At 27.7% G+C, this 23,030-nt stretch overlaps 1 protein-coding gene across 1 annotated transcript in view; it reads left to right on the top strand.

Moving 5' to 3' along the window:
- LOC129983632 (twitchin-like) overlaps positions 1–20,660 on the top strand; it is a 124,233-nt gene extending 103,573 nt beyond the window's left edge. The window contains exons 107-131 of the mRNA XM_056093167.1: positions 206–371; positions 494–615; positions 705–737; positions 890–955; positions 1,651–1,741; positions 2,386–2,589; positions 4,873–5,014; positions 5,118–5,317; positions 6,159–6,311; positions 7,698–7,743; positions 7,833–7,907; positions 8,408–8,513; positions 8,787–8,904; positions 9,704–9,876; positions 10,653–10,840; positions 11,441–11,618; positions 12,678–12,921; positions 13,923–14,161; positions 15,126–15,268; positions 15,451–15,607; positions 15,773–15,892; positions 15,976–16,173; positions 17,518–17,631; positions 18,330–18,541; positions 19,941–20,660. Coding sequence (XP_055949142.1) covers positions 206–371; positions 494–615; positions 705–737; positions 890–955; positions 1,651–1,741; positions 2,386–2,589; positions 4,873–5,014; positions 5,118–5,317; positions 6,159–6,311; positions 7,698–7,743; positions 7,833–7,907; positions 8,408–8,513; positions 8,787–8,904; positions 9,704–9,876; positions 10,653–10,840; positions 11,441–11,618; positions 12,678–12,921; positions 13,923–14,161; positions 15,126–15,268; positions 15,451–15,607; positions 15,773–15,892; positions 15,976–16,173; positions 17,518–17,631; positions 18,330–18,532 — 3,479 coding nt within the window. The 3' untranslated portion in view covers positions 18,533–18,541; positions 19,941–20,660. The remainder of the gene's footprint in view (positions 1–205; positions 372–493; positions 616–704; positions 738–889; positions 956–1,650; positions 1,742–2,385; positions 2,590–4,872; positions 5,015–5,117; positions 5,318–6,158; positions 6,312–7,697; positions 7,744–7,832; positions 7,908–8,407; positions 8,514–8,786; positions 8,905–9,703; positions 9,877–10,652; positions 10,841–11,440; positions 11,619–12,677; positions 12,922–13,922; positions 14,162–15,125; positions 15,269–15,450; positions 15,608–15,772; positions 15,893–15,975; positions 16,174–17,517; positions 17,632–18,329; positions 18,542–19,940) is intronic.
- The last annotated feature ends 2,370 nt before the right edge of the window (positions 20,661–23,030 follow it).

Below are 23,030 nucleotides of genomic sequence, written 5' to 3'. Positions count from 1 at the left end.
TAATGATATTTATCAATTTCTCCTTTTAAAAAATATTTGAGTGTAAAAATGTGATGTTTTATGTGCGATTTTAATATTCTTATGAAATTCAAGGAGTTATATTTTTTAAAACTGAGGAATTGAGAATGCAAATTTATTTTTTTAATATTATAAAATTAATATTAAAATATTTAATTTATTATGTTAAAAATGCCATTTTTTTCAGATCGCCCAGACAAACCAAAAGATGTGAAAGCTGATCGTGCAACTGATGACTCAGTTGTACTTTCTTGGAAAGCTCCTGCTTGGGATGGTGGCTGTGCAATTCACAATTATCTAATTGAGAGACAGGAATCTCCAATGACTAGTTGGGTTCGTTGTGGAAACACTAGGTGAGAAAAAGCTGCAGAAATCTTTCAATTTTAGGTTGCATGAAATTTGGGTACATTAGGAGATCGAAATTCCAAGGTTATGTTCTAGTTAGCAAGCTTATTATTGTTGGATAATTTTTTAGGTTAACCCTTCACCAAGTCACTGGCCTTAATCCCAACAAAGAATATCGATTCAGGGTATATGCTGAAAATATGTTTGGAAGGAGTGATCCAAGTGACACTTCTGCTCCTATTATGACTCAACGTAAGTATAAAATTTTCTTTACGTACCAATAGTTTAATTGTTTATCTGCAGCAAAATAAAGTAATAAAATATTCAATTTTTAATTTCAGAATCTAAGAAAGAGCGTGCCAAGCGAAAACAGGGTAGGTAACATAAATTGTTTTTCTGTAAAAAATTTGAAATGTTAACTGATAAGTTTGACATAATTATGAATTTTTTTAAAATTTTTGTTTATTTATTTATTATTATTATTATTATTATTTGTTAAAAATCTATCCGTTTTAAATTTTTTTAGTTGATGCCCAAGGCAAAAAGATTCGAGGAAGATCTGAAGGCACTATTTCTAATTATGACCAATTTGGTAAGTTTCATCTATAGTTGATATAATAAATTCAAACTTATTTTGTTAAATTCAATTTCAAGTTCATTTTTTTAAAAAAATTTATTAACTTTAAAATAATCATATTATTACTGTCATCGAATTCTTATAAATCAGGGACATTTCTATTTCATGCAAAACATAAAAAATTTGAATAATATTATTCAAAAAATGTTAAAATTTTATTCTAATTATTATTATTTTGAATTCCCAAAATTTTTACTAAAATTTTCTGAAATTTCAATTGTATTTAAAATTTTAAATTTCGGCAAGGTATAAAATTATGCAATTATTATAACTATTAATAAACAAAGATATGCAATAAAAAATTTTATGAACTTATGTAGAATAGTCTAATATTTGTATGCTTAAATGCTTTTGTGGGTTCATTTTAAATGCCACAATTTAATGATTATTTCTTTTATTATTTTTCTAAGCATATCTTGGATCATTCCCCAGGTAACTAAATTGTAGATAGTTAATATTTGACTTATAAGCATTTTTCTTTAGTTTATAAAAGAAGCATAAATAAATTAAAATTTTTATTTTATTATTAAATGTATTGTTCTTCTATTTAATTGGAAAATATTTCATTAGGATTTAAATTTCTTTACTCTTTTTTGCTTGTATGCACATTCTAAAGGAAATATTTTAATGCTTTCATTTTCTTCTTTTAGTTTTTGATATTGATAAATACATTCCTCAACCTGTTGGCATTAAAACTTCCAGTGTGTATGATTATTATGACATTCTGGAAGAAATTGGAGTGTAAGTAATCGTTTCTACTTAAATTTCGATAACATAAATAAATATATTTAAAAATAATACCTAGGCTTTCTTTCCGAATACCCAATTTATTTTTAAAAATTGAATAATTTAATGAAGGTTATTATAGCTAACTTATTAAGATAAATTGATTGCTGAATCCATTTAATCTGTTTTTATTCTCTCACTTTATTGTAAATTTAATATTGACTAATACTCTCAATTAACTTTAATATTTCACAGCAATGTTCTTCAATTATATCTTTTTTCTAAATCAAACATTTTTTTTAATGTAGCAATTCATTTCATATCCTGTATTTATAATTCATGAATTTAAAAGCAATTCATCATGAATTTATATCAATTTTGATTCATGAAATTGAAATTGAAAATTTAAAAGCAATTCATGAATTTATATCAATTTATCATTACTTTATCAATTTATCATCATTAAAAACATTTTGTTTTTTTACATAAATCTTCTATTGTTTGTTGAATATGTTGCAAATTCTAATTAAATTTTTAAATCTTTAATGTTTAATACTACAAATTTCACAATGAATAAACAATGTTTATTAAAAATACATTTTAATCCTTAAAATAATTTATTGAATTCATAATTCTTATGTTATGTTGTCCTCTTTCAGAGGAGCATTTGGAGTTGTTCACCGATGTAGGGAACGCTCAACCGGACGTGTATTCGCAGCAAAATTCATACCAGTTTCTCATCCTATGGAGAAGACCATGATTAAACGAGAAATCGATATAATGAATCAGCTCCATCATCCCAAACTCATTCGACTTCATGATGCCTTTGAAGAAGATGATGAAATGATCCTTATCTATGAATTGTAAGTTTGTTTTATTTTTTTACTAAGGGCAGGTCAGGAAACTTTTAAAGAGGGGTGGGGCAAGAATTTTTATTTTGGATTCAGGAAAGGTTACAAATTTACACTGGTGTACAAACTTAAACAACAGGGTAAATTTTAAGCATGTAGCCATGAAATTGCAGAAAAGGGGGTTATTGCGATTTTTACATTGAACACGCAACTCTTTAGAAAGGTATCGCGTATTCAAATGTCAAGAGCAAAACATACAAGTCGCCGTGAGTGTACACAAAACGCGTACAGTCAGCGCGCGCAGCTCAAGATTACAAGGAAAGGAAGAACGGAGGCGCAATTAAAGACATTCGCTGCAAGTGCAAGTGAGTTCTTTCTTGAAATATGACTAGAAGAAATCACCTGGACGACTTCGCATGTGGAAGAAGGATCAGAAAGCTAGAAGAGGTGAGCAGTTTCACCAGTGTAGCTGAAGAGTTCGGAATCAACAAAAATGTCGTTTCGCGTGCTTAGAAAGTCTTCCAAATCATAGGTACAGTTGCTAGAAAGGTTGGTGGTGGCCGCCCTAGGAAAACAACTGCAGTGGATTACCAACATATCGGCCTATAGGCGAAAAGAGCCCGATACCAATCAGCAAGCGCCAATGCTCAGCAACTGCGTGCAGCAACAGGGCGACAAGTGTCGCGGTTTACTGTGACCAGACGCCTTCACGAAGGTGCCTATTGAATCCATCCTGAAAATTGGCGATCGGTAGCACCGTTTAGAGTGGTGTAAGGAACACAAAAACTGGACATCTCATCAGTGGATTCGTGCTCTCTTTACGGATGAGAGTCTTTCAGTGCCACAAGTGATTCTCAACGTCAGTTGACTTAGAGAGAGGTCGGGACACGGTTTATCCCAGTAACATAGCGGAAAGAGACCTCAACGGTGGTTATGAAATTGTCGTCGGGAAGGCATTATGCTGCACGAGCGGGCTGAGCTCCACATTTTCGACAGAGGTTCTGTAACCGGAGATCGCTATTGTAAGGAAGTGATCCTTTCTCATGTGCGTCTGTTCCGAGGTGCTATTGGACCAGACTTCGTTTTTATGGATGACAATTCATGGCCACAACGGACTAATGATGTTCGGCAGCTACTGGAAATTGAAGATATCACTCGAAGGGATTGACCAGCATTTTCTCCTGATTTAAATCCCGTAGAACATGTGTGGGAGGCTTTGGGGAGACGCCTTGCCGCATGATTATATCCTCCGGGAAACAACCAACAACTGAAACAGATGCTGTATGAAGAATGGCACTCTTACCTCAAGAACTGTTGGTCAATCTGGTGCTGAGTATGTAGAGACGGTGCGAAGCAACCATTGAATTAAGGGGAGGCCATATCCCATACTAAGGAATATCTGTTTGTTGTTCTTCCTCTTGTACAGACAATCATGTATAGCTATATTATGAGTTCAATAAAGTCTTTTTTTGTTTGATTCCATATTATATGCGCTGTATTCCTTTTTAAGCAGCTATGCTTTCGTCATCGTTTAAGTACAGAATGCTGTCTCTCATTTTTGAATTTCATGTCTCTCAGATGATTTCCCGTGGAGTTATAGAAGAAAAAAAGCACCTGTTACTTAAGTTTTGCACACCAGTGTATATCGGAGGCTACATTTTTTTTTCTTTTTTTTTTTCTCTTGCTTGGGAAAAAGGCATAAAAATTATTTTTTTGGTAAATATTTTTCAGGCATTTTGGATAAGATATCTGCTTATAAAATGCCTTTACTTTAAGAGAAATTAGAATTTTCTTAATGCTAATTATGATCTATTCAGAAAATTCATTTAATGTTGGTTCATTTACCAAATCTTTCACAGTACTTGTTTATGTATCATGCTTCTTTATTTTAATCACTAAACAAAATAATTAATATTTGTTTATTTAAAGTTCTTATTCTTAAGCATATTCTTCTGTAGTAAGTAAAAATTTGGAGCATTAAGAAATGCTGAGCTTTTAGAAATAAATTCTAATGGATTTGGAAGTTAATATCTGGCTTAATGCAAACAACTTTTCTGTCAATTTCCTAGTAGACTAAATAGTTTCAAAGGTTTTACGTAAGCCTTTTTATTCCAATGCCACTTTTTTAAGATAATGAGTTAATAAATCTCAAAGCATTGAGCCACAAAATTTTTTTTTAAAAATTTCTCCTCTGAACTTAGAAGACATTCTAAAAGACAATTAAAAGTCAGATTTGAGGCAATATTGTTAATTTTGTTTTTTGTGCTTTTAAACAAATATTATTTCTTTTTTTAGCATGTCTGGCGGCGAGTTGTTTGAACGCATTACTTCAGATGGTTACACCATGTCTGAAGCAGAAGTCATCAATTACATGAGGCAGATATGCGAAGCTGTAAAACATATGCATGAAAAGAATATTATCCACTTAGATCTCAAGGTATGAATAAACTAATTAGGACCTTTATTAGTCTTTTGAAAATTTAACATTTTTGATCAAGTGCATAATATAACGATTTCTTTTTTTTTTTTTTTTTTTTCAGCCTGAGAATATAATGTGCCAAATGAAAAATAGCAATAATATTAAGGTTATTGACTTTGGTTTGGCTACTAAGTTAGATCCAAATGAGCCAGTTAAAATATCCACAGGAACCGCTGAATTTGCTGCTCCTGAAATTGTTGAAAGGGAGCCAGTTGGTTTTTACACTGACATGTGGGCTGTTGGTGTGTTAGCATATGTGCTGTAAGATATATATATTTTTTAATTATTTCATATTCATTTGTATTTCAAAATTATGTTTTTTTTTTTTTTTTACGTTCATTTTTTTTTTTTTTTTTTGTAGTTTTTGAACAAAGCAAGTTTTTTATTGATTTTAGATAAGAAAGAACTTTATGATTTTTTTTATTAATGAGAAGAAAAAAAAACAGTACTTTTTTATGTTTATTTAAATTAAAAACTGTTGATGCATGGCAGCATTAATATCCGCTTGATGGTAATCTTTATTTTTTAATAAATCTACTATAGTATATTTTCTTATGAGAAAAAAAAATTTAATTCAAAAAACAACAAAATTTAGATTTATTCCTTAAAAAAGGTCTTTTAAATAAACATTTTTTAAAATTTAAGATTAATGAAATGGTAACTATTTACTGCATATGATAATGATAAAATTAGTTATCTGTGAATTCAGCAATTTGCATAAAAATTAGCATTTGCTTTAAATGTATATGTTATATAAAAGAATGTATGCATTCAGTTAATGTATATAAATAAATATGTTTGATCATTTCAGTTACATCCAATTATACATTTCATGGACAGTAATTATATTTGTCATTACATACAGTTTTTCTTGTGTTTTCAAAAGCAATACTTCACAATAATTAAACATTATTTGTAACAGTTTTAGGTAAATGGTAATAATGAGCTGTGAAAATTATAAAAAAATTTTGATAGAAATAAAAAGTTATTTAACTTTTTTGTTCAAGTAATTTTTCTAATATTCATAGAAATTTCGGTCAAAAATAAATTTAGTTTTTTTTTTTTTTGCTATTTATTTTTACATTCTTAAATATTTTTACAGATTGAGTGGTTTATCTCCATTTTCTGGTGAGAATGACGTGGAAACTTTGAAGAATGTCCGAGCTTGTGACTGGGATTTTGATGAAGATGCTTTCGCCAATATCTCAGCTCAGGCAAAGGATTTCATTCGTAAACTTCTGCAGAGGAGCAAAGAGTTAGTAACATGATTGCATTTTTAAACAATTTTGATTAAGTTTCAATTTTGTAAAGATGGAATTTTGAATTCGATTTTTAATCACTTTCTAGCATTCTAAAATATTATGCATTTTACTATTAGTTTTCATTAGCATTACACTATTTTAATTTTTTCAGAACCCATTATCAGTCAATTATTACTTAAATCAAATCTTGATTCCATATCAGTTGCACGACCTGTTTGTGAGTTAAATCAGAAATCCATCATGAGATTAAAAAGTGGAAAATAATTAAAATAGAAAAAAAAACTATACTAATTAAAGTGGCTGTCTGGAAATTGTTTTTAATTTTTATCCTGAACTCTAAAGGGACTTTGTTCTGTTAAATTATTAAATATGCTGAAATGATTGTTGGATGCATGAAATTCCCAGAGGAAAGTTTTGTATTACTAAAATGAAGAAAAACTGTTCATAATTATATACCCAGAAATATTGTAAGAATGATTTGATATTCTAGAATAAAAAATATTGGCTGTGTCATAAATATTTTACCTAAATATATTCAAAAAATTTCCTTTCAAATCATCTCTATAATATTTTGATTAAAATTTAAAAGTTGAAGTAACTATTTTTCTTCTTATTCATTTAGCAAATTATCAATCACACTGAACTCATAAAGAAACAATATAAGTAATAAAATTTTTAAGTAGTATTAAAATAGAAAAATTTCAGAAAAGATTTTATCCAAACAATTTTTGTATAATAGTGTTTAAATTGTATTTTTGTGAATATTATTTATTTAATTTTATAACATTTTATATTAAAAGCACAAATACATTTTATTAATGGAAAATTATACTCATACATTTGTTGTTTTTTTTTTTGATGTTTAAGATTTATTTAGCTTTGAATAAAGTAGAAAAAAAAAGCCTTTATACTATTTAATTACTGTTAATTGCTTTAAAAATTTCTGATTTTCTTTGTTTCAGCAGCATTTAACGTATTCTCATTATGAAGTGACATGACCTATATACAAAAAAACTGAATAGTATAATTGTTCCAACAATTTATTAAACTAAAGATCAATAGTATTACTTATCTATTGGCTTCTAATTATATGCCATTGTCATTGGCTCACAAAAGTCATAGAATTATTTTAACATATATTTAGCTTTGATGTTTTGTATATGTATATAATGTTAGCTTTGTTGTTTTTTTATGTATATAATGTTTTGAATATACTAGCAGTCAATTCGTATCAACTTGTAATAAATCAGTTATTTATAATAACCATTATGAACTTCCGCTTAGCTTGAAAATGGCAGTATTTTGAATCAAATATAGATTGCAGTTTAATTAAATTCAACAATTATCAATAACTTCTAATACTTATTTATCTTTTGCAGTAAGCGTATGACAGCTCACGAATGTCTTGAGCATCCATGGCTGAAGGTACATTATATTTTAATTAATATAGCTCAAATTTATTTGTCAATAATTATTCTCATTTATAAAAATTAAAATATCGCTTTGTTTTTCAGGGTGAGGCTGATGCTACTGCTATTATTGAAAGGAGCAGGTACATCAAATTCAGGGACAGCATTCGTGCTCGTTATGTGAGTTTTAATAATTTTTTTGTAATATTTAATAATTTTTAACATTTTTTTTCCAAGTTGCCTGAAAAAAGTAAAAATAATTTACTCTTAAATCGTAGTTGCATTTAAATTTTATTTCTATATTACATCTATTACCTTCTCTACCGATTTTTTTTTTTTTTTTTTTTTTTTTGTTAACAGATAGACAACAAAAAATTCCGCCGAATTTTAATAATTATATATGTTATTTAATTTAATTTTTTTGATAATGCAGTTAGTTTTGCTTCTTAAATGGAATTTTCTTCCTATTTCGTTATTTTAAAAAAAGGCAACAATCATTTTATTTTGTGCATCTAAACACATTATACATTTTTTTTCTCATTGTTATCCAATTAGTTTAAATAATTATCCATTGTTATCCAATTATTCACAATTAAATGTTCCTTTCTAATCTGAAAAGTGGCAATAAAATAGATATCGTTTATATATATATATATTAATAATTCATGTTTGTATTATAGGGAGACTATTGGTTCTCATGTGTCATTCCTTTGGGTCATATTTCCAATTACAGCTGTTTGCGAAAATTGCAAGAAGAGCGTTTCAAGATCCGAGAATTTTATTTTGGTATATTTATTGTTATATACTTTATTAAATTTTAAAGAATCATTCATATGAAATTAAAAATTACTTTTAACCTTAAATGCAATTTTTGAATATCAAAGAAATGTCTTACAGTTGCTTCAAGGTTTATATTTTCTGAGATATAAATTTCATTGTATTTATTTAAAAAATTATAATATGCTACAAATTAAGATTTTAAAAGAAGAACTAAAACAGTTTTTGGTATACTATAATTGTTTAAATATAATACATATAATAATACTGCTCATTTTTTAGATCGCAGGCAAGCTGCTCCAAGGTTCGTTATCAGGCCTCAAAGTACCTTTGTATATGAAGGTCAAGCAGCCAAGTTCTTCTGCCGCATTATTGCAGCTTTCCCAGCTACTATTTCATGGTGAGTGAAATTAATTTATACATACAAATAGTTGGTCTTAAATCATCCTATATACATATGAATACAGAAAAAGGGAGATTATATATATAAATCAAAGCCTTTCAAATAATTCTTTTCTTAACATATCAACTACTCTCCAAATAACTAAGATATTGTTTCAGTAGGTTTGATCTTGCTTCAAATATTCTCACTTGTAGGAAGGATCTGTTTCATAGTTTACTTGCTTAAAATATTTATGATATATAGGTTGAAAACCAGAAAACCATGTGCAATTCTAGAGAGTGATAGAATCTTAGAATCTCAAGCCCTCATAAATTCTAAAACTTACAAATTTTAAATTAATCTCTCCATTTTGAATCTCTCAGGTGTCATCTATGGAAAGATCCCAACTGAAAGTATAATGCCATTTTAACCAAAAAATACAATGTTACCTCTTTATTGTTACTATATTTCCAAACAAAAGAAGGGAAACTAACAAAAAATAAAGCAATGAAATCCTTCATACAGCTTAAATTTAAAATGATTCAAGTTTTGCTGAATTAGATTTTAAATCTACTAATATAGTTAAATAATAGGAATTCTGGTACCTAAATGTTGGGAAATTCAAAATTCAGGGATATTTTCTCAAATGAGATTGCTTTTTAAGACCATAAAAGTTTTCTATCTTTTCCTATAAGTGTTTGAAGAAGACATAGATAGTTAGCAGTAATGTAGCAATGTAATACTAACAATGTAATGTAATACTAATGTAGCAATGTAATACTGATTCCTGTTTACCTAACTTTTCAATGTTCAACAGGCATCGTGATAATTATGAACTGAAGCAGAGTGTAAAGTACATGAAACGCTATGAAGATGATAATTATTATTTTATTATAAATCGCTGCAAAGCAGAGGACCGGGGAGAATATATTATTCGAGCTGAGAACAGTTATGGATTTAGGGAAGAACCAGTATTCCTTAATGTCCAAGGTAAAAGAAATTCCTTATCATCATTATAGTGATTTTATATCGATACCATGTTTTAAATAGCTTAGTGTATATATTTTTTATTTTATGTTAGTTCAATTGCTTGCATTTTTTAATATTACAGATTTTAAAAGTTTCTCATGCTTATTGTTGTTACATTTGATTTTTTAAAATTTCATTACATGTTTGTCTAAAAAATTTTAATAAAATAAAGTCAGTAAAATTCATTTTCAACTAAGACTAGTAGTCATAAAAGACAAAAAAAAAATGTGATTTATAACATCTTTTGATAACATATTTCATATATAGATTATGACTTTTGTATATTTCATTTTGGGGATGGAATTTGTTAGAAGAATCTGGTGCTAATATCAATCTTTCACTATAAAAAGGATGAATGTTGAAAAATTCAATCTATTCAGCTGAATTTAAAATAAGAATAGCTTTTCATACTTCTTCAAACAGCTAATGAAAGTTGATTATTGTAAATACAACTTATTTAATATAGTTAAAATAAATTAAATGAATAACTCACATTTGTTGCTGTAGTATTCTTTAAAATTTTTTTACATATGTACAAAATATTTACTATCTGAGATACATTTTTTCGTGAAATGAATCGAACAAAAATAATTTAATAAAGAACAAATGAATTTGTCAGTATTCATTGATTGATATTAATTTTTTTAAGTAAGCTCTATAGACGATGATATTTTTAATAATATTTAGAAATCATTATCATTGGTAGCTTGAATTATAATTTTGGTACTGTTCTGTAGCTATTCCAAGAGATATACCACATGTACAATTGGATGAACCAGTAAGAAAGAGATACCCTCAGCCCAAATTATGGCAAGAACCTGCTGACAGTGCTCCATGCTTTACATTCCAACTCAGGCCTAGATGTATGCAGACTGGATCTGTGTGCAAACTGCTGTGTTGCTTGACTGGAAAGCCCACACCTACGGTATGCTACTCAATTCATTGTGGTCAACTGAAAACTTTGCGAACAGCTATTTAAAAATTTGTCTTTAATTTAGGCAGACAGTTAACAATGCAGAAATGTTGTCTTTAAATAATTTTAGATTATATAAAATAGCAGACTCACACATTTTTACATTATTTTAGTCATCATTAATACTGTGTATCAGATGTTTAATGGTACATTAATATTCATTGAAACTTTAATTAAGAAAAAAGAACAGTTGTGGACAGTTAAATAAAATGGCATTTCTACAGTCATTTTTTTTAATAATTATATCTGACCACATATTTTTTTACTATATTTATTAAAAAATTTTGTATTTGTTTTTGTTTATTCCATAAATTTTTAATATCATTTTACTAAAATCTGTAAAAATATATCTATCATACCTATAGTATATTCCTTTCCATTTCATGTATATTAATTACTGTTTAATATTAATTCTAAATGCTGTAGACATTACATTGCATATCCTTAATGGATATGTGTAAACATGAGAAGAATTTTTTTTATTGATGTACAAAAGTTTGTTTTGCTCTATATGATTATTTTCCTCCTAATTTATGGGCTCTGATTTTTCAGGTTAAATGGTTCAAAGATGGAAAAGAATTAAATAAGTTCGAGTACAATGCCACTCATGCTGATGGTGTTGTTACTATTGAAATTGTGGGCTGCACAGTTGAAGATACTGGAAAGTACAGCTGCAGAGCAACAAATTCACTGGGAGAAGATGAAACATGGTGTCATGTCGAAGTAGAAGGTAAATTATGAACAAGCTGACAATTTCTGACAATTTGTATACTTATACATTGGACAAATATATTTTTACAGAAATTCTAATTAATACAGGAAATTTAGTAATCTGTGTTGCATCAATGAATATTTCTATAACTATATGAATTCCTGTTCTCTGCTTTTAATTCACTTCAATGAAAATATTTACTATATTAAATAAAATTATCAATTGCCACATCTGAATGTCACCAAAAAAAATTACTAAAGCTATAATATTAAATTATTACTAATTATTAAAGCTATAATAATTAATATAGTTTCATATAAAAAAGCTATTTAAGATGTTACAATATTTTTAAACATTCAACTCTGCTAAATAATATAAGCAGATACATCCAAATTTCGAAATACATATTACAAATTCTCATATATTGTGTTTGATTTGATCAAATAGATTGTTTTTCTTCATTTAAAATCAGTAATTCTGCTTTCTGTGTAACTTTGAACATATTTCTTGATAGGGTCTTTTTAAGAATATTACTTTAAGTCAAGGGAAAAAAACACTTTATCAGAAAGAAATATATGTATTAAGTAATGAGAGTGAAAAAACTCAAATTTGTTGCTAAATTGTTCATTCAAATATTGTTTTTTAAAATCTCACTATTGTTAAAAAATATTCTTACATTGACAACATATTAAATTAAATACTTTTTAGATTCTGTGGTAACTAAAAATTTTCAGTCCAGATATGCTATTTTTTATTATATGTCTTTTAAATATTTCAACAAAATTGATTAGAAGACTTGAAATTAAATAAAGCAAGAAAGAAAAAACATTTAAAAAACAATTAATCAGATATCATCCTACATAATTTGTTTTTTTTAAAAAAACATGAACTTTATATTAAACTTATCATCAAAAACTTTCTTTATTAGAATTTAGAACAAAGATCTAAATTATTTTCATCACATTGTCTGGTTTGTCTAAGTTTCTTCAAAGAAGATCTATATATTGTCTTTTAATGGTATTGCTTGAATAATTTCGAATATATTTGATTGGCATTTCTTTTTCTCTCTATGTATAGATCGAAAGGTTCCAAAAATAAATGCACCACTCATTGTTACACCAGCACCTTCACCACTTCCTGGGCAAAAATCTTCATATCGAGCTGCATATTCACCAATGAGAGACACTTCCTATAGAGATTCATCAGTCTCTCGAACTGGTGGTTATAGCAGCAGTACCAACAAATACAGTTCGGATTATTCTTCAAAATATTCCAGCAAGTACAGCTCGGATTACAAATCATCCTCTTCATATTCATCATCGTATGTATTCTCTTAGATTCCTTTCTTCCATGAATTAATATCGGCATTGTCAGCATGTCCTTTTTAATAAAGTTGGAATTATTTGGAGAAAAAAATGCGTTAATTGAGAAAAAAACCGTAAATTTTGTGTTTATGCCTAAATATAGTGTGCTAATTAAGGCATTTATATTATTTTTCATGTATATAAAACATACTTTCATTGTTTTTTTTTATTCCGAGATGAATGTGCATGGAACTTATTTAAATATCAAAAATATTACAATAATTAAGAAGTGGCAGGGATTTTTTTATACTTAAAGAATATTTTTAAATAATCTACTGTACTTTAATTGTTATTGACCAAAAAAAATTCTGCTTTTTTTAATTTAACATTTTAAATGGAAATTGTTTTAAAAATAACATATACATAATGAAAAATAAACTTGAATTATGCAATTTTCAATGGTATTAACATAAAATATGCTTCTCAAAGAGACTTATTTACTTTTCATTTTATAAATTATGTTTATTGTATTTTTATTTAGAATTATATATGTTGTACATAATTGTTATTCTGCTATTGTTGTTTCAAAAAGAACTTCTCTTGTCATTAAAGTATGCACAAGATATTACTTGTTTCTCTAGATTATGATAATCATTCATTAGTTGACAACTTTTTCATTAGTGATTTGATATATCAAAAGAGAGGGAGATTTGCATAGGATTTCAGATGATACTTAAAATAATTAAAAGGTTATTTTAGCATGCTATGTAATCAGATGATAATGATACAGATGAATTTTGTGTCCTCGAAAAGTTACTAGTTTTGATTGAGAATAAAATCAGCATTTATATTGCATGAACTGAAATACTTATTGTAAGAAATATTATTCAAAATACTTGATTTATTAAATGAAATAATGATTTAATAAATATTTAATCAGCATATTTTATTAAAAAAAATAGTGTAAAAATACTAATTGCATATTTTAATTATGCTAACTTTAAATTTTTTTCGTTAGGAGCCGACAGGTGCAATCATCTTCTTACAGCAGCTCATCCACAACTAAAAAAGGAAGTGATTACACATCCTCGAGTACTTATTCTTCATCCAGGCTTTCCCCATCACGTCACTACTCCCCTCCAAGGTCATCACCAGCTCCTTCGGGAACAAAGAGAGTACAAAAGCCATATGGAAAGAAAACAACTGCAGAAGGTACAAGCCCTGTCAGATCGAGGACATCAACAAGGGAGTTAGAAAGTTAGTTTATATTTAAACTAATAATTCATTAAATTCTTATTCTGGCTTATATTTTATATTTAATGGCATATTATGAACTTCTGTTTTCCTAATATTGTCCAGTCTTCACATAGATCAGCAACTAGAAAACCACAGCGATAACTTTTGGGGTTTGGGAATTTATTTACAGAAAAATGATTTTTAAAAATTTGTTTTGACCGATATTACTGCCCAATTTTCATGGAAATTGATTTTCGGGAAATCAAATAAGGAAGAATTACTAAAATTGTAGACATGATACATTTAAAAAATAAAAGACATTTTTTTAAAACTAAAGTATAGAGCAACGCTTATATAATCTGATACTAGTATTGAAAGCAAATATATACCAAATTCACGTACTAACTTATTGTTTTAATGAATAGGCATGGAAATATATTTATTTTAAAAGAAATGCAAAATATTATGTTTCTAGTAATTAATTATTAGTAAATTCTAATTATTAATAGAAGGAGCCGAAAAACATTATATGTTTAAAATTATATGTTGTATCCTTTTTATTTCGCTCTAACTCTTAAAAAGTATTAATGATAAATTATATGAATAAATACATATATATATTAAAAATAGCCATGTTTCTTTTCAAAATAGAAAAATTGATTTAATTTTACCAACTAAAAGTTTCCCTTGTAAAAAAAAGGCTTTTTTTTTTTTAAATTAATGTTATGAGGAAAATGATACTGTTATATAAACTGTTTTCATTCTAAAAACTGTAGAAATAGTTACAATCTGAATTACATATTTTGTTGCATTTATATTATGTGTATTGATGGAAGTCTCATTTTCATAAAAAAATGTTATGGAACATTAAGGCTTTGCTTTGTGTCAGTGGCATAAAAGATGAATTCTTAATAAGTTGGCATCATTTTGCCAATGCTCCAAATTGAAATGCCCTTATGTTTCGATTAATGAATGTTTCTTTCAGTTCCAGATGATTCTACAATGGCAGCTCCCACATTCACCGAAGGTCTAAAAGATCTTAAAATAAAAGATGGCGATCCTTTGACTTTGAAGGTTGTGGTTACAGGTGATCCTGATCCCCAGATTGAATGGTTTAAGAATGATGAGGTATTCAAACAAGAAAATAATTTAAGATTTATTGCACTCATTTATTTCACAGAATAGTATTCATTATTAAATGGTACTCACATATTTGTGTAGTGTTTAAAAAAAGATTCCCTTAAATATCAAATAAATCTTAAATGTTATATTAAAAGTAAGGTTTTAATGAGATGGTTCTTTTAATTTAGCAACTTCATTCATCTGATATCATTGACCTGAAGTACAAGAATAAAGTTGCTACACTATCGATCGGCGAAGTGTTCCCAGAAGATGAAGGAACATATGTTTGCAAGGCAACCAATTCATTGGGATCAGTCTCCACATCTGGAAAATTAACAGTATTACGTTAGTATTGCAATTATTTCTTTTTATAAATGTTGGTTTGTCTATTTATTTTATTTCGTTTAGGGTCAGAATATAAAAGAAGATATAAAATTCAGATTTGTTTTTAACCTCTTGTATTTTGATTTACCATTTATAATCCTAATAAAATAATGCAATCAATTTTAGCAATGGAAAAGAAAAAGACTCCTAAAACTGGTTCAGGAAAACCTCCGAGGATAACAAAACATTTGAAGAGCCAACAGGTCAAAGATGGGGATCCTATTACTCTTTCGTGCACTGTGAAATGTAAGTTACTTCTGTAACCTTACTTTATATATAGCCTTGCCTTATTGCAAGAAAGAAGATACTAGAATGTTTTTTATTTATAGGTGAATCTACATTTGATGCGGTGTGGCTTCACAACGAAAAAGAAATAAAGAACAGCAAAGACTTCCAGTACAAGACTGAAGGTGATGATTATAAACTGGTAATTCCAGAGATATTCCCAGAAGACAGTGGAATATACACTTGCGAAGTCTTCAATGATGCTGGAGAAGCATTCAGCAGTTGTACTCTAGTCGTTTTAGGTATACATATATGTTATTAATTGTAGCAAAATTCTTTAAAATTATTTTTTATTGTAAATAAATTTCTATTTTTAGTAATAAAATTCTTTATAAAAAATTTTTAAGATGAGATTTTTTTTTATTTCCATATTTTATTCTAAAAAAATGATTTTATTTTTAAATATATGTACATAGAGAAGACGTACTGAAACGGAAAGAGAATGTAACCTTTAAAAGCATTTGCTAAATCAATGTTAAAAAAAAATTTTTATTGTACAAGCAATTTGCAAATAGAAATGTCAAATATCATTTATATATCATGAAATTGTGATAACAATGGTCAATTAGATGCTAGTATTTGAGAAGTGTTGTATAAGAGAAATATTTTGATTCGCATGTGTTTATTAAAATCCCATTGTATAACTACAAACTGGTTACTCCGACCCACCGGAAAGCACACGGAAAAATCTGAATGACCGGAACGTTACAACAGCAACACTGGCGGGAACTGTGGTTGAGTCCTAAGGGCCATCCCCGGCCTCGGTACAACCCTTCACTAAGAAAATACGTTCCGTCATCGATGGGAAGAGCCAGATCCCTACCTTTTTGTGTACCAACCAGGGAGGCGAGAATCAACCACCATGGCAGAAGCTTCTCATCCTCAATAACGAGGTGCCCCCTTAGGACAATCACATTGTATAAATAAACGCCAGTATTTTACACGGTGCGTTGATGATTAAATTTTGATATTAGCAGAATTTATCTGTATAAAAATATATTTCTGCAAACTATGAAAAAAAAATGCGAATGTAATCAGCGCATGATTTGTTGTTTGACAATTAAATTGCATTTCCCTTTTCCACATATCTTCTCTATCACTGCAAAACATGGAGCTAGAAATCATATTAACTCTAGAATTTCTTTCACAATTATAATTACTCATCCCAAAGAAATATATATATTGTTTCTAAAGATTCACTCACTGCCGATTATAAATAACTATATTATCTGTTTTGAATTTTATTCTCTTGAAACGTCTTAGAAATGAGGATTGATTTGGAAATTGCACAAAAAATCAAGGAACAAGTCCCTTAGATTAAACTCGCAGCAAATAATGGGAACATTCATTTTTTATTTAAAAAATATGACTTTAATCTTATATTCCTTCAGAATTATTTTACTGTACTCAAACGGTATAAGAAACATTTATATGATTAAAGACATTGCTTTTTAACAAATTAATATTAACCCTGGTTTTAAATTTAAGTTCATGAATTTCTCAATTTTTTTTGTCATCATTAATTTTTTTTTGTGTCATTATTGAGTAATATATCTAAAAATGTATTTTTCATGTATTTTTTTCAGTTCCTAATGAACCAACCAAAGGACCAGGATTCGCTAAATTCCCTGAATCTCAAACAGTTCATGAAAATCAATCTGTAACCTTCACAGCTGAATTGGAAAAAGATGCTGACAAAGGTGAGTTTCAGGTTCAGGTTTTAATTTGTAATTCTTTTATTAATTATCAGCCGGAATATTTAGAAACTGCAACAATTATTAAAAACAGTAATAGTAATGGGTGTTTCTAAATTTTTTTCCCCTTCATCTAATTTGGAAAATACGAATGATGTTTTAAGAAAACTCGATCGTTATTCTGTTTTAATAAATAGCTAAATCTAAAAGTGAATAAGTTATCTACGAATATTAAAAACTCAAGTCAGTAATAAGACTTATTTTAATATGTTTCTTCAATATCGTTTAAAATAGCTAACAAATTTAATTTTGAATTCTCATTAACTAATCATTAAATAATTACCTTTATAATGAATTATGTACTTAAATTTAGTATTGTATGAATTGTTATTTAACATAATTACTCCCCTCCCCCTTTTTTTCTCAAAATGCCTTGTTATAACAAAATGGGTGAAATGCAAATTAATCAATTATTTGCTCAGAACTTAATTATTTGAGAATATTTAATATAGTGTTAAAATATGGTATTAGAAATATCAAATGAACTTATATATATATATTTCTTAATCATTTTCTCAAAAAAATTACATACATATTCTCTGAAAAGGATAGAAAAAAGGATAAACAGTTCATGATAGTATACTTTGTATGTTAGCACTTTTTTAATATTCCTAAATTAATGAATATACCTTATGTTCTTTTAGTGAAATGGACAAAAGATGGCAAAGTTTTAGATGAAAAGAGCACTCGTCACAAAATAACAAAATCCGGCAAGGCATGTACGCTAACCATTGAGAAATGTGCATCAACTGATGTTGGCCAATATAGCATTCGAGCACAAAGTTCTTCCTTGGGAGATGGCATTGCAACATTTTCACTCAATGTTCTCACAGAGAGTGATTTGTGATGAGGCATGGTAATTAGCTTAACTTTATTGTCTAATTTATGAGATGAGAAATTTTTGGCTGTTGATTCAGTTTTGCTATAAATGCAGGTGTTTTTACTTTAAAATACTACTTACTTTGTGAAAATCTGTACTATCTGCTATCTAAATATGAAATCATTTACATTTCCACAGAATAATTTTCTTGAAATTCTATTTTTCAACTCTTATAATTTCAATTGCTTAATTTATATAATTATATTATATTGTAACTGGGATAAATGATTGGATTATTTTTTTATAAATAAAAGATATTATCTTTGAAATGTAAAGTGTTTTTTCAAACAAGATTAACCCATAAGAAAATGATTAGCATTTTTCAAATATATTACCAATTTGAAAAGAAATTTTTGTTGATTTATTGTTAAAATCTTTACTATATCTGAGAGTTCCTGATAAAATGGCACCACTTTTTTGTTTCCTATATATTCTATTAAATGACTGGAATTTTTTATAACCATGCATATAAAATGTTACATTTTTTTTTTTTTTTTTTACTATTGAATTCAGCATGTTAATAATGGACTAATCATTACTGGTCAAAAATTATTTTGATTATTTAATTTGTTTACTTCAGTCTGTTCAGAAATATCACCATTGAATAAATTAAAAAAAATTATTTTTAGGCCTGTGATGCCATTTTAAATTACCAGTATAGCAGAATTTTCCTCTTTTAATTTTGCTTAAAGAATGTGTGGTAGAATCTAGATACAAATAAATAATTAATTAATAATTTTAATTAATTAAAAAATTATCTACTGTAAATAAATAAAAAAATATTAATATAAAATATTTCAATTTCTTATTTTTTTTACTGAAAATAAAAAATTTTAAGTCGTAAAAGGTGAAACTAATGAAAGAAATTAAAACTTCAGAATATTTCTTTAAAAGAAATAAATATTAAAAAGTATCCCATGATGCATGCAATTATCACTGTCATATATATCATTTAAAAATGTCTGTTCTAAATTAATTAAATCATTACATATTTAAATTAAACAAGAAAATTAATTAAATCATTACACATTTAAATTAAACAAGAAAATTAATTAAATCGTTTGTTATTAAAAAGGTCAAACTACATATAATCCTTATAGCAACCAGTTGCTATTAATTATTAATCTATTTCTTATTTAAAATAGATTCAAGATGATAAATTCTTTACATTCATTTATGGAATTGACATTTTGAGCATTTATCTTCTTGCCATCACCATGAAATTATTTGCATATTTTTATACTTTCCCATTAAAAAAACGATAATAAAACTTTAGTTCAATTTATTTATTATTGTCAAAAAAATTAAAAAATCATGCTATTTAGATTTTTTTTAGTTTATTAAATTTATTAAACTTGACTATCTTTCCGTTTAGGTTCCTGGTTTAAAGGTGTTATCCACTTTGTCTTCAATTGTTGGAGGTAGGAAGATACAAGAGGAAAAAAATAGTATTTTCATCTGTGAACTTAAGTCAGTTTTTCTCTGTTTATTGTACAGACATCATAACATTGTCCTCGTGTTTGTGTGTGTGTCTCTGTGTGAGAGAGTTTGCGAAAAATTCGTGGTTAAAACTTTAAGCTTCAACTAGTGACTACAAAAATTGATTGCCATCCAAAGAAAATTGATATTATTACTTACTGATCAGCTAACTGCAAATATTGCTTATTTCAATCCATTCATGAACTATTTGCAATATTTCTAATTAAAATGATTGTGCAGCCTTTGTAAAATATGATGTTAGTTTTTAAGTAATGCTTTAATGACTTCACGTGTGTTTTTGGTTTAAACACGTAATTTGAGAGAATTTGCTGAATTGCATTTTCATACTTATGAGCACCCTCTTTATCATATGTATCATCATTTCAAAATATTTTTTGAAGAAGTGATATTCTTGTTCAAGAGATAAGTATGGACATGCAATTTTGTATCAATGAAGTCTTATCAACTAACGCTGCACATTTCATTTTCATTTGACAACAGAGGGAACATAAGCTTTGCTTTGGAAAATCAAATTATTTGTTAAAAATTCATGTAGAATGCAATTAATAGCTGTTTCAGAGATGTGTTGTTATTGTGAATAAAATTAAGTATATTACTTTGTTGTATTTTTTTTTTTATTTTCTCTTAATATTTCATAATAATCACCTTTGACGACCAGCTTGTTAATTAGAAATATTGGTTGTGTTAACCTTCAAATAATTTTGAGATTCATGATTCTCTTTGGGAGTTATAAATGATGGGAGCAGGCAAATAATTCAGGAAATTAAAAGTACCATACCATTTAAAAACAGCAGGGAACAAACAATAAAATTTAAAAAAAATTAACTTCAAAATCGTAAGTCATGGATGCTATCTGTGTGCAATAAAACAGAGAAATTATAGATGACAATTTATGAACTTAAATGAAGAAATAAGTTTAATAAGATTTAATTATGATTTTTTTCAAATGCATTATAATTAATCCAAAACATTCTGATAATTACTTGATCAATTTTGGTAATCATTTATTTAACTTTCGTGGGTGGTCATACTTTTTTTTATTATAATTCCTAGTTTCAAGCAACTAAAATGAAATAAAAATTAATTTTCCCAGTAAAAATTGGTTGCTTAAGCCCCTCACTCTCTGTATCCTCTGAATTAGATATGGTCAAGAATTTGTGCTTTCAATCTCTGTAACTTCATGAAATTATGATGCAAAATTTTAAAATCATAAATGAGAATTTAGAAAGTATTAAATTTTAAGAATATAACAAAATTTAAAAATACAGAAAGTTTATAATTATAAAGTTTTCAAAATATACAAGCCATCGAAAAGTTTTAAGATTACAAAAAATATAATATAAGTAGATAAATAATTTTTAAAAAAGTGAATAATCTAGTTTGTTAAGGTATATGTTGCTATCATGCTGTTTAGTTCTCAAAACGGTTTCTGTCTTATGACTTTATATCATTTCTCTTTTCAGTTTAGATCATTTCAGTTTTCACCTTAGGTTTGGTGACAATATTTTGGTTTCGGAAAGGGAAAGATGGTGAATTCGATACCCGACCACACCAACAGTGGCGGTTTTCCACACAGGCGTTGAACTCAAAACTTAGGATTGGGGGAGGGGAGCTCAACTCTGTATAGCAATGCTAAGCTGGCAGCAATTTTTTTTTTTTTTTTCATTGTAGACTAGTTCAGATAGCTTCTTTTCCCTGCAAAAAGGGGAAAGCGGGGATAAAGAAGACAAAAAGAGTTAAACGAAACTTGAAGAAAAATAAACATGAATAAGAACAGCTAAAAAAAAATCAGTAAAAAATTTTAAAAGCAGTGATATTTGGGAAATTTCCAAGATTTAAAAGATTATGAAATGTTGGGAAAACCCGATATTTCTAAACCACTAGTTCTAAATAATTTGCAAAACAATTAGCAATATCATATAATTTGAATATTATTATTTACTGAAGGAAATATGCTATATTGAGACAATGATCCAAATGCTTTTTCTTTTCTGTTCCAAAATAGGCAATTGTGTTTTATTTATTTATTTTGATTTATAAGAATGTTGTATTCTAATGATTCTAATTCAAATCAACTTCCGTCCAAATTTCACAAATGTTTTCCTTGAGATTTTACTTATTTCAAATTTGTTTCCAGATCATTGAGATCCAGTGTGTTTTTCGTTCGCCGAGTCACAAGTCAGCAATTCTCAGCTATCATAGTATAAAAGAAAGAGGGGGGCAGCTTATTTTAGAAGAGAAAGGCTTCTTTATTTTTCACCCTTCATGGAGAAAAGGATGTAGCATTGACTCCGACCCCCTTGATCTTAAGCCGAAGGGTTGATAATATTTTGTTGAGATTTCTGCGTATTTGTTGCTATGTTTTTTTTATGATTTTTTTTCCTCTGGTAATTATAAGGGTAATAACCGATTTTATTTTTAATATTTGAATTGATAGCTGTAGAGCTTTGTATAACCTTGTAAGAGGATTAATCAAATTTTAAAATAATAATTTCAATGTTTCTATGTTACTACACGCATGGATCTTCATGTTTATTCCATATTTTAATCTTTATCAGTCTTTAAAGAAATGTGGTGAAAACTGAGGCTAGTGTATTTAGATTATTAGAAATGCTTGACAATTATGAGATGAAAGCAAATGAAGCAATTGATTCCTAGTACAGCAATAAATCCGATTTAAGGAAAAGGAAAAAATATTTCGAAGATGGTAGTACTGAAGAACGTTGTATTCAGAGGGGGGGGGGGGGACTAAGTGTGGAAACAGAGTTGCCTGTGTTGGATATGCAATGTCCAGAATTTTCATGGATCTTGGATGGCTAAAGTTAATTCAATATTTGGATTTTTGGTTAACTTTCCGAAAAGAAACAACATCGAATTGAAGGAAGTCGCTGAAAAACATAAAGAACAATATTCATAGAATATCTGTTCTGAATTTGGTTATGAAATGATGCTTTTTTAAGTTCTT

Source organism: Argiope bruennichi, chromosome 9, assembly GCF_947563725.1.
Source record: "Argiope bruennichi chromosome 9, qqArgBrue1.1, whole genome shotgun sequence".
In the NCBI taxonomy this organism is placed as follows: domain Eukaryota; kingdom Metazoa; phylum Arthropoda; class Arachnida; order Araneae; family Araneidae; genus Argiope; species Argiope bruennichi.
Note: the sequence above shows the minus strand (reverse complement) of the source record. Positions and strands in the feature narration are given on the sequence as shown.